A 17,274-nucleotide genomic window follows, 5' to 3' on the forward strand; every position below is an offset into this window, starting at 1 on the left:
GGTTGGTTTTGAGGCTGTGTTATCAGTCCCTCTTCAGGGGCCTCATTTATAACATTTATGTACATTTCACACGATATAGCTGCGCGCACAATTTCTGAAAAGACTGCACACGTACAAAAATAAAATACTGAGATTTATAAACTGGGCGCACGCATGTTTCCCATTATAAATCAGACCCGTCCTGAAACTGTGTGCACGTGAACGAGCATTAAAACTATGCCTAAAAAAATGTCTATCATTCACCTTTTATGGTGACAATAACTCCCCTATTTGATATATACTTCCAGAGCATTGGAATTAGGCTAAGGCAGTTTCTAAAAGGAAATAGCAATGGCAAACTTGATTAAATGTCTCTGGAGGTGTTGGCAGAATGTTTTAAACTTTAGAATGATATTTTCTGTATTTGAAAGTTTGTGAAAGAAAACAACAATTGCAAATGGTTGTGGAAAGGTCCAAATCCTGTAAACAGGTCCAAATCCTGTAAACAGGTCCAAATCCTGTAAACAGGTCTAATTCATGTAAACAGGTCCAAATCCTGTAAACAGGTCCAAATCCTATAAACAGGTCCAAATCCTGTCAACAGGTCCAAATCCTGTCAACAGGTCCAAATCCTGTAAACAGGTCCAAATCCTGTAAACAGGTCCAAATCCTGTTAACAGGTCCAAATCCTATAAACAGGTCCAAATCCTGTTAACAGGTCAAAATCCTGTAAACAGGTCCAAATCCTGTTAACAGGTCCAAATCCTATAAACAGGTCCAAATCCTGTTAACAGGTCCAAATCCTGTAAACAGGTCCAAATCCTGTTAACAGGTCCAAATCCTGTAAACAGGTCCAAATCCTGTAAACAGGTCCAAATCCTGTAAACAGGTCCAAATCCTGCTAACAGGTCCAAACAGGTTCAAATCCTGTAAACAGGTCCAAATCCTGTAAACAGGTCCAAATCCTGCTAACAGGTCCAAATCCTGCTAACAGGTCCAAATCCTGCTAACAGGTCCAAACAGGTTCAAATCCTGCGAACAGGTCCAAATACTGTAAACAGGTCCAAATACTGTAAACAGGTCCAAATCCTGTAAACAGGTCCAAATCCTATAAACAGGTCCAAATCCTGTTAACAGGTCAAAATCCTGTAAACAGGTCCAAATCCTGTAAACAGGTCCAAATACTGTAAACAGGTCCAAATCCTGTAAACAGGTCCAAATCCTATAAACAGGTCCAAATCCTGTTAACAGGTCAAAATCCTGTAAACAGGTCCAAATCCTGTAAACAGGTCCAAATCCTGCTAACAGGTCCAAATCCTGCTAACAGGTCCAAACAGGTTCAAATCCTGCGAACAGGTCCAAATACTGTAAACAGGTCCAAATACTGTAAACAGGTCCAAATCCTGTAAACAGGTCCAAATCCTATAAACAGGTCCAAATCCTGTTAACAGGTCCAAATCCTGTAAACAGGTCCAAATCCTGTTAACAGGTCCAAATCCTGTTAACAGGTCCAAATCCTGTAAACAGGTCCAAATCCTGTTAACAGGTCCAAATCCTATAAATCCTGCTAACAGGTCCAAATCCTGTTAACAGGTCCAAATCCTGCTAACAGGTCCAAATCCTGTAAACAGGTCCAAATCCTGTAAACAGGTCCAAATCCTGCTAACAGGTCCAAATCCTGCTAACAGGTCCAAATCCTGCTAACAGGTCCAAATCCTGTAAACAGGTCCAAATCCTGTAAACAGGTCCAAACAGGTCCAAATCCTGCGAACAGGTCCAAATACTGTAAACAGGTCCAAATCCTGCTAACAGGTCCAAACAGGTTCAAATCCTGCGAACAGGTCCAAATACTGTAAACAGGTCCAAATCCTGTAAACAGGTCCAAACAGGTCCAAATCCTGCGAACAGGTCCAAATACTGTAATCAGGTCCAAATCCTGCTAACAGGTCCAAACAGGTTCAAATCCTGCGAACAGGTCCAAATACTGTAAACAGGTCCAAATCCTGTAAACAGGTCCAAATCCTGTAAACAGGTCCAAATCCTGTAAACAGGTCTAAATCCTGTTAACAGGTCCAAATCCTGTAAACAGGTCCAAATCCTGTTAACAGGTCCAAATCCTGTAAACAGGTCCACCTAAAAAGTCTACACTGCCATTGAATTCTGAAACATTGTAAGGTCTACAAATACAAATAAAACACAGTAAACCTATACAGTGGTAGCAGTACTGTCTGTTCATCTGCTCCATTCTCCTGTAGATTGTTCTATATTATAAACCTGCCCTCCCTTTCGGATGCATAGAGCAAAAAGGCTAACTTAAATGAGAGATGCACATCGTGATTTGTCAGATGGTAAAGCTTCTTCGGGAAGAAGAAGCATGGCCAGACAAGGTGGAGAGGAATTTATTCTGCAATGGTTATGAAAATGTGTATTATGTTTAGATTGTTATTTGAGACATTTGAAATTACAGTTCAGATGTACAGTATCCTAAAAAACGTAAACAGAAAAGGTGAACCGTCTGAGCAAAATATTTGAATACAATATAGTTGATCTACAATATTTACTACTTTAAAGTGGGTCCAGTTAAATAAGAGATTGGATGTTGTTGACCTATAAGATAAACTATCTTATAGGTCAACAACATCCAAGAGTATGAAGCCATCACAGTCAGAAAATATTAGGAATTTATTCTGCAATTATCATGGAAATTAAATAGGAAATAGATGCCTATTTCTAACTTTTAGAATGCAAAGATGAAAAAAAAAGTATCTTCACTCTTCTCACTAACAGCAAATGATTGCATCTTGTTATTCTATTTACCTATTTTTTTCAGGGGGGAGGGAATAAGCATGTCATCCTATCCCCCATTTGCACAAAATACTAGGCTACTTGCCTGCTTGCAGTGCAATACTTCAAGCACTATAAAAGGTGTGCATGCGTGGCCTAAAGTTTACGGGAAGCTAAGCACAATCCCACGTCAAGTTAAGTTTTTATACATTACAACATTTGCGTGAGAACTGGCGCACGCACATTTTGGGGTATATCTTGTACATATGCACGATTTACAAACGACCCCTGGTATGTGGAACGTACAGGGATCAACATCAGGTTATGAATGTGTGTTATGAGCCCTGATCAACACTGTGTCAGTGATCGATAATGAAACTTGAATGTGGAATGTGTGTGTGTGTGTGTGTGTGTGTGTGTGTGTGTGTGTGTGTGTGTGTGTGTGTGTGTGTGTGTGTGTGTGTGTGTGTGTGTGTGTGTGTGTGTGTGTGTGTGTGTGTGTGTGTGTGTGTGTGTGTGTGTGTGTGTGTGTGTGTGTGTGTGTGTGCTGACTGCTGTTCTGACCTTGTTGTTAAACGTGTCTATGTTGTCCATCATGGTGGTGATAGCCTCTGAGATGTGTGTGGGGAGAGAGAGGAACACCACATCCACACTGGACACACCCTCAAACCTGTTAGAGACCTGCAGCATGGCATCTGCAGAGACAGGGGGGGATTCAATATTTTAAATGTGAATAGATGCTCATACAGAGCCTTCAGAAAGTATTCACACCCCTTGACTTATTTCACATTTTGTTGTGTTACAGACAGAATTCAAAATGGATTAAATGTATTCTTTTTTTCTCACCCATCTACCCACAATATCCCATGATGACAAAGTGAAAACATGTTTGAGAATTGTTTTATATTGAAAATGAACATAATTATTACAAGTATTAAGTATTAACCCCGCTGACATTACCCCGCGATTACAGCTATGAGTCTTTCAAGGGTAAGTCTCGGAGAGATTCGCACCCCTGGATTATACAATATTTGCACATTATTCTTCAAGCTGTATTAAGTTGGTTGTTGCTAGACAGCCATTTTCAAGTCTTGCCATAGATTTTCAAGCCAATTTAAATCAAAACTGTATCTTGGCCACTCTGGAACTTGGTGAGCAACTCCAGTATATATTTGCCTTGTGTTTTTGGTTATTCTGCTGCTGAAAGGTGAATTTGTCTCCCAGTGTCTGTTGGAAAGCAGATTGAACCAGGTTTTCCTGGTATTTAGTCAGCCACCAATTGTGCATGTTCTCCCACTTAAACATATGAGAGAGGCCTGTAATGTTCATCATAGGTACACTTCAACTATGACAGACAAAATGAGAAAACAAAATCCAGATTTTTTATGAATTTATTTGCAAATGATGGTGGAAAATAAGTATTTGGTCACCTACAAACAAGCAAGATTTCTGGCTCTCACAGACCTGTAACTTTTTCTTTAAGAGGCTCCTCTGTCCTCCACTCGTTACCTGTATTAATGGCACCTCAACTCGTCGTGTTTGGAGGACAAAGAATGCTGAGTTGCATCCAAAGAACACTATATCTACTGTGAAGCATGGGGGTGGAAACATCATGCTTTGGGGCTGTTTTTCTGCAAAGGGACCAGGACGACTGATCCGTGTAAAGGAAACAATTAATGGTGCCATATATCGTGACATTTTGAGTGAAAACCTCCTTCCATCAGCAAGGGCATTGAAGATGAAATGTGGCTGGGTCCTTCAGCATGACAATGATCCCAAACACACCGCCCGGGCAACGAAGGAGTGGCTTCGTAAGAAGCATTTCAAGGTCCTGTAGTGGCCTAGCCAGTCTCCAGATCTCAACCCCAAAGAAAATCTTTGGAGGGAGTTGAAAGTCTGTGTTGCCCAGCAACAACCCCAAAACATCACTGCTCTAGAGGAGATCTGCATGGAGGAATGGGCCTAAATACCAGCAACAGTGTGTGAAAACCTTGTGAAGACTTACAGAAAACGTTTGACCTCTGTCATTGCCAACAAAGGGTATATAACAAAGTATTGAGATAAACTTTTGTTATTGACCAAATACTTATTTTCCACCATAATTTGCAAATAAATTCATTAAAATCCTACAATGTGATTTTCTGGATTTTTTTCTCCTCATTTTGTCTGTCATAGTTGAAGTGTAGCTATGATGAACATTACAGGCCTCTCTCATATTTTTAAGTGGGAGAACATGCACAATTGGTGGCTGACTAAATACTTTTTTGCCCCACTGTATGCTTGCCACAGCCAAGGGATTGGATACTTATTGACTTAAAAAATGAAAAGCTGAAATGTCTTATGAATCAAATTAATAATCTAAAAACATAATTTTATATTGACATTATGGGGTACTGTGTGTAGGCCAATGACACAAAATCTCACAGTGACACATTCCATTCAGGCTGTAACACAACAAAATGTGGAAAAAGTCAAAGGGTGTGAATACTTTATGAAGGCACTGTAGGAATTAAAATTAAGTTAGTGTGCAAATGTGTGCGTGTGTGTGTGAAATTAGGGTGTGTGTGTGTGTATGTCTCTCACCAGCCAAGTTCCTCCACTCTGTGTCCAGGTCGGCCTGGTTAGCGAGGCAGCCCTTCAGTACGTTGGTACAGTAGTTAGCACAGGGCCTGGCAGTGGCCACTCCACGGCAGTGGGGACAGTAGGTCATCTTCATGATGGCACGCATGCACTCTGGGCTCAGGGGCACCTGGGAGAGGAGATACAACAATATTATAGAGATACTATATGAGCGACATTACAATTCCCACCAAGTGGCTTAATCCTATTGGTGCGATGTGTAGGGTGCCTTTCACACAGCGACCTGGGTTCACATCCCTGCCTCTCCATTTACGTCAATATCATATATCATAAATATATACAGTCAGGTCCAAAATTATTGGCCCCGCTTGATAAAGATGAGCAAAAAGGACCGTATAAAATAAATACACTGAACAAAAATATAAACGCAACATGTAAAGAGTTGGTCCCTTTGATTCATGAGCTGAAATAAAATATCCCAGAAATGTTCCATACACACAAAAAGCTTATTTCTCTCAAATGTTGTGCACAAATTTGTTTACAACCCTGTTAGTGGGCATTTGTCCTTTGCCAAGATAATCCATCCACCTGACAGGTGTGGCATATCAAGAATCTAATTCAACAGCATGATCTTTACAAAGTGAAGAGGGAGCGTGCATGTTGACTGCAGGAATGTCCACCAGAGCTTTTGCCAGAGAATTGCATTTTAATTTCTCTACTATAAGCCGCCTCCAACATCGTTTTAGAGAATGTGGCAGTACGTACATCTGGCCTCACAACCACAGACCACGTATAACCACGCCATCCCAGGATCTCCACATCAGGCTTCTTCAATTGTGGGATGGTCTGAGACGAGCCACTCGGACAGCTGATGAAACTGTGGATTTGCACAACCGAAGAATTTCTGCACAAACTGTCAGGGAAGCTCATCCGTGTGCTCGTTGTCCTATCCAGTGTCTTGACCTGACTGCAGTTCGGCATCGTAACCGACTTGAATGGGCCAATGCTCACCTTCGATGGCCACTGGCACGCTGGTTAAGTGCTCTTCATCGATGAATCCGTGGCGTCATGTGGGCGAGCAGTTTGCAACGTTGTGAACAGAGTGCCCCATGGCGGTGGTGGGGTTATGGTATGGGCTGGCATAATCTACGGACAACGGACACAATTGCATTTTATCAATGGGAATTTGAATGCACAGAGATACCTTGAAGAGATCCTGAAGCCCTATGTCATGCCATTCATCCGTCGCCATCACCTCATGATTCAGCATGATAATTCACGGCCCTATGTCGCAAGGATCTGTACACAATTCCTTGAAGCTGAAATACTCACCAGACATTGAAGAGGAGTGGGACAACATTCCACAGGCCAAAATTCATAACCTGATCAACTCTATGCGAAGGAGATGTGTCATGCTGCATGAGGCAAATGTTGGTCACACCAGACATTGACAGGTTTGCTCATCCATGCCCCTACTTTTTTTTAGGTATCTGTGACCAACAGATGTATATCTATATTCTCAGTCATGTGTACCCATGGATTAGGGCCTAATGAATTTATTTCAATTAACTGATTTCCTTATATGAACTGTAACTCATTAAAATCTTTGAAAACGTTTATATTTTTGCTAAAACAATTGAACATGATGTAATTGTATACTAATACAATTGGCTCAGAGAAATGGTGGTGGAGTCAGCCCAACTCATCACCGGGGGCAGACTGCCTGCCCTCCAGGACACCTACAGCACCCAGCATCACAAGAAGGCCAAGAAGATCATCAAGGACCTCAGCCACCCGAGCCACAGCCTTTTCACCCCGCTATCATCCAGAAGGCGAGGTCAGTACAGACGCATCAAAGCTGGGACCGAGAGACTGAAAAACAGCTTTGAGGCCAGCAGACTGTTAAATAGCCATCATTAGCAGGCCTCCACCCAGTACCCTGCTCTGAACTTAGTCACTGTCAATTGCCGGCTACCACCTGGTTACTCATCCCTGCACCTTAGAGGCTGCTGCCTGTACATAGACATGGGACATTGGTCACTTTAGTAATGGAACATGGTTCGTTTTAAAAATGTTTTCATACTACTTTACCCATGTACTGTATATTTATATTGATACTTCGGATTCCAACATTGCTCGTCCTAATATTTATATATTTCTTAATTCCATTCTTTTACTTTAGATTTGTGTGTATTGTTGTATATTGTTAGATATTAATGCACTGTTGGAGCTAGGAACACAAGTATTTCACTATACCCGTAATACCATCTGCTAAACATGTGTATGCGACATACAATTTCATGTGATATCTTTTGTCTGCGCTGATGGACTGCCCTCTTCAATTAACACCACAGGTTTTCAAAGGGGTTCAGGTCCAAAGACTGAGATGGCCATTGCCAAATGAGGATTTTTTGGGGTCAATTAACCATTTCTTTGTGTATTTTGATGTGTGGTTGGCATTATTGTCTTGCTGGAAGATTCACTAAGTGTCAGCCTTCTGGCAGAGGCAATCAGGTTATGGCCAAAAGTTTCCTGCAAAGTGCATGATGCCATTGACCTCAACAAGGGCCCAGGTTCAGTGGAAGGAGAATAGCCCTGTAACATCAGATATCCACCACCATATTTTACAGTAGAAGTATGAGGTACTTTTCTGCATATGCTTCCGTTTTGCGATGTGAAACCCACCATTGCTGTGTGTGGCCAAAGAGCTTACGATCCTTTGAATGTGTGAGTTTCCTTGGTGGTGGGCGAACAAACAAGACACACAGAATACAGCGGGAGGTCACTTCCCATGGCCATTCTTTTACGCTAGCGCTGCGCTGTTAGCTTTTTTTCTGCCCGGTTACCGTGGAAACCAATCGTCTGAAAGAATTTTCTTTGTGTGCAGACAAGGTCCATGACACTGTCGTCTGCGCTTTTCTCCCATCCACCCATCCTTCTTCTCCTTTTCCTTCTCTCTCACTCTATCCCACTGGGCTGTTCCCACAGGAAAGGGCCATGGTCCGTTAAAACTGGAACTGGGTTAATACCAGCACGCCCTGCTCGCAAGACACCCCCTGCTATGCATACAAAACTACAGTGTGTGTGTGTGAGTGAGAGAGAAGAGAGAGAGAAAGAGAAAGAGAAAGAGAAAGAGAAAGAGAGAGAGAGAGAGAGAGAGAGAGAGAGAGAGAGAGAGAGAGAGAGAGAGAGAGAGAGAGAGAGAGAGAGAGAGAAGAGAGAGAAGAGAGAAGAGAGAGAGAGAGAAGAGAGAGAGAGAAGAGAGAGAGAGAAGAGAGAGAAGAGAGAGAGAAGAAAGAGAGAAGAGAGATAGAGAAGAGAGATAGAGAAGAGAGAAAAGAGAGAGAAGAGAGAAGAGAGAGAGAAGAGAGAAAAGAAAGAGAAGAGAGAAGAGAGAGAGAAGAGAGAGAGAGAGAAGAGAGAGGGCTCAGCTTGGTATACAAAACTCCTTTAAACCAAACTGGGTCAGTCTGATGCTTTCCTGGAGTCTTCAACCATAAGTCAGACAAAGCCTAGTTAGCAGAAACATACAGTCAAAGACAAAAGAACATGGTGCATGAAATGGTGTCCGTCTATCGTCATGACTATACAGCACGCCCCGTGTCCACCCTCCTCTCCTCCTTTACTCCTTTTCTCCTCCCCTTCTCCTCCACCCACTGCTCCACTTGAGAGGCAAGAGAATAAGTCAGACCATCAATGTTTTGATGAGAGAGACAGAGAGAGGGGAAAGAGAGTGACTTTTTGTCCTTCTTTAATGAAACATTTTTATTTCATTAAAATCCCCCACCCCCCTTAAAACAAAACACCAAAAATCTCCTGTACTGCAGTACTGCATACATGCACCATACTCACCTTGCCCTCTACACCACGGTACAAAAACAACATCATAATAACAAAAATGAAACATCTTCCCCAGCTGTACAGACAGCCCCCCCAACACACCATATCTCCTGAAACATCTTCCCCAGCTGTACAGACAGCCCCCCCAACACACCATATCTCCTGAAACATCTTCCCCAGCTGTATAGACAGCTCCCCCAACACACCATATCTCCTGAAACATCTTCCCCAGCTGTATAGACAGCCCTCCCAACACACCATATCTCCTGAAACATCTTCCCCAGCTGTATAGATAGCCCCCCAACACACCATATCTCCTGAAACATCTTCCCCAGCTGTATAGACAGCCCCCCAACACACCATATCTCCTGAAACATCTTCCCCAGCTGTATAGATAGCCCCCCAACACACCATATCTCCTGAAATATCTTCCCCAGCTGTACAGACAGCCCCCCAACACACCATATCTCCTGAAACATCTTCCCCAGCTGTATAGACAGCCCCCCAACACACCATATCTCCTGAAACATCTTCCCCAGCTGTACAGACAGCCCCCCAACACACCATATCTCCTGAAACATCTTCCCCAGCTGTATAGACAGCTCCCCCAACACACCATATCTCCTGAAACATCTTCCCCAGCTGTATAGACAGCCCCCAACACACCATATCTCCTGAAACATCTTCCCCAGCTGTATAGACAGCCCCCCAACACACCATATCTCCTGAAACATCTTCCCCAGCTGTACAGACAGCCCCCCCAACACACCATATCTCCTGAAACATCTTCCCCAGCTGTATAGACAGCCCCCCAACACACCATATCTCCTGAAACATCTTCCCCAGCTGTATAGACAGCCCCCCAACACACCATATCTCCTGAGACATCTTCCCCAGCTGTACAGACAGCCCCCCAACACACCATATCTCCTGAAACATCTTCCCCAGCTGTATAGACAGCCCCCCCAACACACCATATCTCCTGAAACATCTTCCCCAGCTGTATAGACAGCCCCCAACACACCATATCTCCTGAAACATCTTCCCCAGCTGTATAGACAGCCCCCAACACACCATATCTCCTGAAACATCTTCCCCAGCTGTACAGACAGCCCCCCAACACACCATATCTCCTGAAACATCTTCCCCAGCTGTATAGACAGCCCCCCAACACACCATATCTCCTGAAACATCTTCCCCAGCTGTACAGACAGCCCCCCCAACACACCATATCTCCTGAAACACCTCCACATTTTTACCATTTTATAAAACTCAAATGCCACCCTAAAGCGCTCAGAGACCCTCCCATTAAATAATAGTTGTCCCCGAGCCTTTGACCCCATTCCTTCTTGTTAACCAAGTAGCCAAATTTGCCTGAGTAAAGAAACAACACCTGTACTTTTTTCTGTTTTACATATTCACCCAACACATTCCTCTTTCCCTTATCTCTGACACCATTTATATTGAGCGAGCCTACCCGAAGAGTCTCCATAAGAAGTGGGAGAAAAGCCAGCAGAGAAAGAGACCAATAGCAAAGCCCAAAAAGCCCCAGTGCCAGAAAGAAACTCTTCATCTAAACAGCATCTGAAGGTAAACCTTCACTCACTCTTGTGACCCACTTCCTCAACCTAAACTGTTTCCTGGGTGAGAGGACACCATGCCCCTCATTTTTCATAGCATGTTGTACTGATCTTACAAACTTTCTTGGATCACTTTGACCCCTCTGTACTTTGACCCCTCTGCTTGACTGGCTGTCAGCTCCGGGGAAAAAATCCTCCTATTCATCCTCTTCCTCAGACTCACCTTCCTCCTCCTCATCTCCCTCTCCCACGCTGACCACCTGCCCTTCCTCTCTGGCCAGGGCCTCCTCTCTGGCCAGGGCCTCCTCTCCTCTCCCCCCAGCACCAGGCAAAGGTTCCTTGGTGCCTTTGACCACCCCAGACTCCTTTCTTCTCCCCCTTTTCCTTTCCGCTTGACACCCTCCTCCTCCCCTCCAGTCTATAACACTTCCCTACTATACTCTCCTCATCCACTAGCATAACCTGACTAGACCCAGCCTCTTCCACACCACCATCCATAACATGACCAGGCCCAGTCTCATCTACACCACCATCCATAGCATGACTAGGCACAGCCTCATCTACACCACCATCCATAGCATGACCAGGCACATCCTCATCTACACCACCATCCATAGCATGACTAGGCACATCCTCATCTACACCACCATCCATAACCTGACTAGACCCAGCCTCATCTACACCACCATCCATAGCATGACTAGGCACATCCTCATCCACACCACCATCCATAACCTGACTAGACCCAGCCTCATCTACACCGCCATCCATAGCATGACTAGGCACATCCTCATCTACACCACAATCTCTAGCCTGACTAGGCACATCCTCATCTACACCACCATCCATAGCATGACTAGACCCAGCCTCAGCTACCTCACCATCTCGAGCCTGACTAGGCCCAGTCTCATCGACACACCATCCCTGGCATGACTAGACCCAGCCTCATCTACACCACCCTCCATAGCATGACTGGGCCCAGCCTCTGCTGCCTGCGTTTCATTGCCCCCTGCAAGTTGACCTCGATTTCCGCAACTGGCGCTTGTACCCTCACCTTGTCTACGGCTTTTATGTGGGCACGCAAAGCTCTTATGCCCCAAATCCTCACACTCAAAACACTGTAGACTATCTGTACTTGCAAACTCTGCATAGAGCCCCTCCCCATGCCTCACATTAAAATGCAGATTTTGGTGTTGCTCATTGTTATTCAGAAACATGAACTTGCCCCCGGAACGAAACAACATGCTTAACGGCATCTGCCTGAAAACCTGCAGACAGTACACGAAAACCACTAGCAAACATACCAAAACGACTCAGCTATTTCCTGATTTGATCATCCATAATAAACAGAGGCAAATTTGCAACTACCACCCTGGTCGAAGGGGTAGAAACAGGAGAAATTGGCACCAACACACCCCTAACAAATATTCCACTAGCAGTGAGCCTACCCACCAAATTTGCTCTTTTCATGAAAACAACCACAGCTTTGTTCATTCTGGAAGCGGAATGTATAAATTCAGCTCCTACCTGTTCACCGACCACGAGCAGAACCATCACCACCTCAACTCCATTCTCAGAAACACACCTGAATACATGCCCTAACGACAGCATCTCCTCCGTGCTAGGCTGAGAAGATATCACGCACACCACACCTTCCAAACCCCTGGAAACTAAATTCTGTCCTCTTCCACCCTAACTTTGAAAAGAACAGTGGGTACTGCTAAAACAAACAGTGCATTAACCCTCCACCATAGAAAATAAAAATGGAAAGAAAAGACCAAGAGAATCAAGAAAATAAGTTAGGACAGAGCCCTCCACACGAAACACTCAAATTCCCAAAAACTCCCAGCATGCACTGCAAGAGAGAGAGAGAGAGAGAGAGAGAGAGAGAGAGAGAGAGAGAGAGAGAGAGAGAGAGAGAGAGAGAGAGAGAGAGAGAGAGCAAGAGGGGGACCCTGAAGGACGTCACCCTCAACCGTAGCCCCAGGAGCAACACAGTAATGGACACCCTGCCCAGACCAGGGAGACACCCTCCCAGAACCCCTGCTGAAGGACCTGCACCGAGAGAACCCATGCCAAGAGGTTACAGTCACAGGTCGCCGTTGTAAATGAGAACTTGTTCTCAACTAGCTTACCTGGTTAAATAAAGGTGAAATAAAAAGAGGACCTACACCCAGACCACAGCATCACCAGCCACACCCCAACCAGCTAAGATCACCCCAAGCAAACTCTGGCCACACTCTATATAGGCCCCCCTATATCAGAGCTATGCCCCTTCTGCCCACCCTATGCCCCAACATGACAGTAGGACATATGCCCCGGCCGTGAGAAGAGCAAAAGGCCCAACCCCCACTATTACACCCGCCCAAGCCCCATCCTGCGACCTAAGAGGTATGTATCAGATGCTTAACATGCTCTGCTCACACCTACTGTGATGGTCCGGGCCTAAACCACACAAAAACAACACTAGACACTATGGAACACAACATTTTACAATCTCATCCTGGAATATACAAGGTCTGAGGTCATCTGCCTTTGGTATAAAGAGCAGGAACCCAGACTTCATCAAAGAAATTGGAATACAGAAATTGTCATCCTACAAGAAACATGGTATAAAGGAAAGGGACCCACTGGTTGCCCTCTAGGTTACAGATAGCTGGTAGTCCCATCCCCCAAACTACCAGGTGTGAAAAAGGGAAGAGACTCCGGGGGTATGCTATTTTGGAATAAAGCAGACCTAACCCACTCTATTAAATTAGTCAAAACATTAACCTTTTTCATCTGGCTAGAAATTCACGAGGAAAATATCTCAACAGAGAAAAATGTCCTCATATGTGCTATCAAAATCCCCATAATTTAACGATGACAGCTTCTCCTTCCTAGATGGAGAGATCAACAATTTCCAAGCCCAGGGACATGTACTAGTCTGTGGTGACTTAAATGCTAGAACTGGACAAGAACCTGACACCCTCAGCACACAGGAGGACGAACACCTACCTCAGTTTTTCACAATTCCTGACATTTAATCCTAGTAACAATTCCCTGTCTTAGGTCAGTTAGGATCACTTTATTTTAAGAATGTGAAATTTCAGAATAATATTAGAGATAATGATTTATTTTGGCTTTTATTTATTTCATCACATTCCCAGTGGGTCAGAAGTTTACATACACTCAATTAGTTTTTGGTAGCATTGCCTTTAAATTGTTTGACTTGGGTCAAATGTTTCAGGTAGCATTCCACAAGCTTCCCACAATAAGTTGGGTGGATTTTGGCCCATTCCTCCTGACAGAGCTGGTGTAACTGAGTCAGGTTTGTAGGCCACCTTGCTCGTACACGTTTCTTTCAGTTCTGTCCACACATTTTCTATAGGATTGAGGTCATGGATTTGTGATGGCTACTACAATACCTTGACTTTGTTGTCCTTAAGCCATTTTGCCACAACTTTGGAAGTATGCTTGTGGTCATTGTCCATTTAGAAGACCCATTTGTGACCAAGCTTTAACTTCCTGACTGATGTCTTGAGATGTTGCTTCAATATATCCACGTAATTTTCCTACTTCATGATGCCATCTATTTTGTGAAGTGCACCAGACCCTCCTGCAGCAAAGCACTCCCACAACTTAATGCTGCCATCCCCGTGCTTCACAGTTGGGATGGAGTTCTTCAGCTTGCAAGCCTCCCCCGTGTTCCTCCAAACATATTGATGGTCATTATGGCCAAACAGTTCTATTTTTGTTTCATCAAACCAGAGGACATTTCTCCAAAAAGTGCAATCTTTGTCCCCATGTGCAGTTGCAAATCGTAGTCTGGATTTTTTGGGTGGTTTTGGAGCAGTGGCTTCTTCCTTGCTGAGCGGCCTTTCAGGTCATGTCGATATAGGACTCGTTTTACTGTGGATATAGATATTTTTTTTATTTCCTCCAGCATCTTCACAGGGTCCTTTGCTGTTGTTCTGGGATTGATTTGCACTTTTCGCATCAAAGTACATTCATCTCTAGGAGACGAGTCTCCTTCCTGAGCGGTATGACGGCTGCGTGGTCCCATGGTGTTTATACTTGCGTACTATTGTTTGTACAGATGAACGTGGTACCTTCAGGCGTTTGGAATTTGCTCCCAAGGATGAAACAGACTTGTGGAGGTCTACAAAAATAATTCTGAGGTCTTGGCTGATTTGTTATGATTTGATTTTCCCATGATGTCAAACAAAGAGGCACTGAGTTTGAATGTTGGCCTTGAAATACATCCACAGGTCCACCTGTAATTGACTCAAATGATGTCAATTAGCTTATCAGAAGCTTTTAAAGCCATGACATCATTATCTGGAATTTTCCAAGCTGTTTAAAGGCACAAGGTTAACTTAGTGTATGTAAACTTCTGACCCACTGGAATTGTGATGCAGTTAATTATAAGTGAAATAATCTGTCTGTAAACAATTGTTGGAAAAATTACTTTTGTCATTCACAAAGTAGATGTCCTAACCGACTTGCCAAAACTATAGTTTGTTAACAAAAATGTGTGTAGTGGTTGAAAAACGAGTTTTAATGACTCCAACCCAAGTGTGTGTGAACTTCCGACTTCAACTGTAGTCAATGGTAGGCTTCGAGGGGACTCCTATGGTAGGTGCGCATACAGCTCATCTCTTGGCAGTAGTACTGTACACTACTAAATCACTGACCTCAACCCAGATTCTCTTAGAGTGTTCACAGTTAGTCCACTGACAACCCTATCAGATCACAGCAAAATCACACTCTACTTGAACAGAGCTTTGTTCAATCATGAGGCATCAAAGCCAAAGGAGCTTAATAATATTAAGAAATGCTATAGATGGAAGGAAAGTAGTGTGGAGATCTACCAAAAATCTATTAGGCAACAACCAATTCAATATCAAATGACAAAATATTTCACTGTAATAGTGATGATGTAAACTTGGCAGTAGAAAACCTAAACAGTATATTTGACCTCTCAGCTTCGCTATCAAATCTAAACATTTCAAGCAGACAACCTAAGAAAATGAACAACAATGATCAATAGTTTGATGAAGAATGCAAAAACCTAAGAAAGAAATTGAGAAATCTATCCAACCAAAACATAGAGACCCAGAAAACATGAGTCTACGGCTTCACTATGGTGAATCACTAAAACAATACAGAAATACACTACGGAAAAAGAAGGAACAGCACGTCAGAATTCAGCTCAATGTAATTGAAGAATCCATAGAATCTAATCACTTCTGGGAAATTTGAAAAACTCTAAACAAACAGCTACACAAAGAGTTATCTATCCAAAACTGAGATTTATGGATAAACCACTTCTCCAATCTTTTTGGCTCTGTAACAAAGAACAAACAGCAAAAACATATACATGATCAAATACAAATCTTAGATTCAACTATTAAAGACTAACAGAACGCACTGGATTCTCCAATTACATTGAATGAACTACAGGACAAAATACAAACCCTCCAACCCAAAAAGGCCTGTGGTATCCTTAAATGAAATGATCAAATATACAGACCACAAATTCCAATGGATTATTCTTCAACTCTTTAACATCATCCTCAGCTCTGGCATCTTCCCCATAATTTGGAACCAAGGACAGATCACCCCAATCCACAAAAGTAGAGACAAATTTTACCCCAATAATTACCGTGGGATATGCGTCAACAGAAACCTTGGGAAAATCCTCTGCATTATCATTAACAGCAGACTCGTACATTTCCTCAGCGAAATCAATGTACTGAGCAAATGTCAAATTGTCTTTTTACCACATTACCGTACGACAGACCATGTATTCACCCTACACACCCTAACAAATTCCATCCTGAAATCGTTGCCCTAGAGCACACAAAAAACAATACATACCTCGGCCTAAACATCAGTGCCACATGTGACTTCCACAAAGCTGTGAAAGATCTGAGAGACAAGGCAACGAGGGCATTTTATGCCGTCAAAAGGAACATAAAATTCAACATTATTTAGGATCTGGCTAAAAATACTTGAAATATTTATAGAACCCATTGCCCTTTATAGTTGTGAGGTCTGGGGTCCACTCACCAACCAATAAATCACAAAATGGGACAAACACCAAATTGAGACTCTGCATGCAGAATTCTGAAAAAATATCCTCAGTGTAGAACTTAAAACACCAAATAATGCATGCAGAGCAGAATTCTGCCAATATCCGCTAATTATCTTGTTTGGGATAGGGGGCAGCATTTTCACTTTTGGATGAATAGCGTGCCCAGAGTGAACTGCCTCCTACTCAGTCCCAGATGCTAATATATGCATATTATTATTAGTATTGGATAGTAAACACTCTCAAGTTTCTAAAACTGTGTGAATGATGTCTGTGAGTATAAAACAGAACTCATATGGCAGGCAAAAACCTGAGAAAAAATCCAAACAGGAAGTGTGAAATCTGAGGTTTGTAGTTTTTGAACTGACCCCTAGCGAATACACAGTGGGATATGGGTTATTTTGCACTTCCTAAGGCTTCCACTAGACGTCAAAC

At 43.2% G+C, this 17,274-nt stretch overlaps 1 protein-coding gene across 3 annotated transcripts in view; it reads right to left on the reverse strand.

Annotated features, from left to right (window-relative positions):
- The window catches only part of LOC124041930 (glypican-1-like), a 158,836-nt gene that overhangs the window by 20,402 nt on the left and 121,160 nt on the right, over positions 1-17,274 (reverse strand). For all 3 annotated transcript variants that reach the window (XR_006840008.1, XR_006840007.1, XM_046360114.1), the window contains exons 6-7: positions 5,347-5,512; positions 3,328-3,458 (exon numbers count right to left, since the gene is read on the reverse strand). Coding sequence is in view for 1 of the 3 variants with exons in the window: in XM_046360114.1 (XP_046216070.1) it covers positions 3,328-3,458; positions 5,347-5,512 (297 nt within the window). In the remaining 2 variants the exon portion in view is untranslated. The remainder of the gene's footprint in view (positions 1-3,327; positions 3,459-5,346; positions 5,513-17,274) is intronic.

This window comes from Oncorhynchus gorbuscha, linkage group LG08 (genome assembly GCF_021184085.1).
Source record: "Oncorhynchus gorbuscha isolate QuinsamMale2020 ecotype Even-year linkage group LG08, OgorEven_v1.0, whole genome shotgun sequence".
In the NCBI taxonomy this organism is placed as follows: Eukaryota; Metazoa; Chordata; class Actinopteri; order Salmoniformes; family Salmonidae; genus Oncorhynchus; species Oncorhynchus gorbuscha.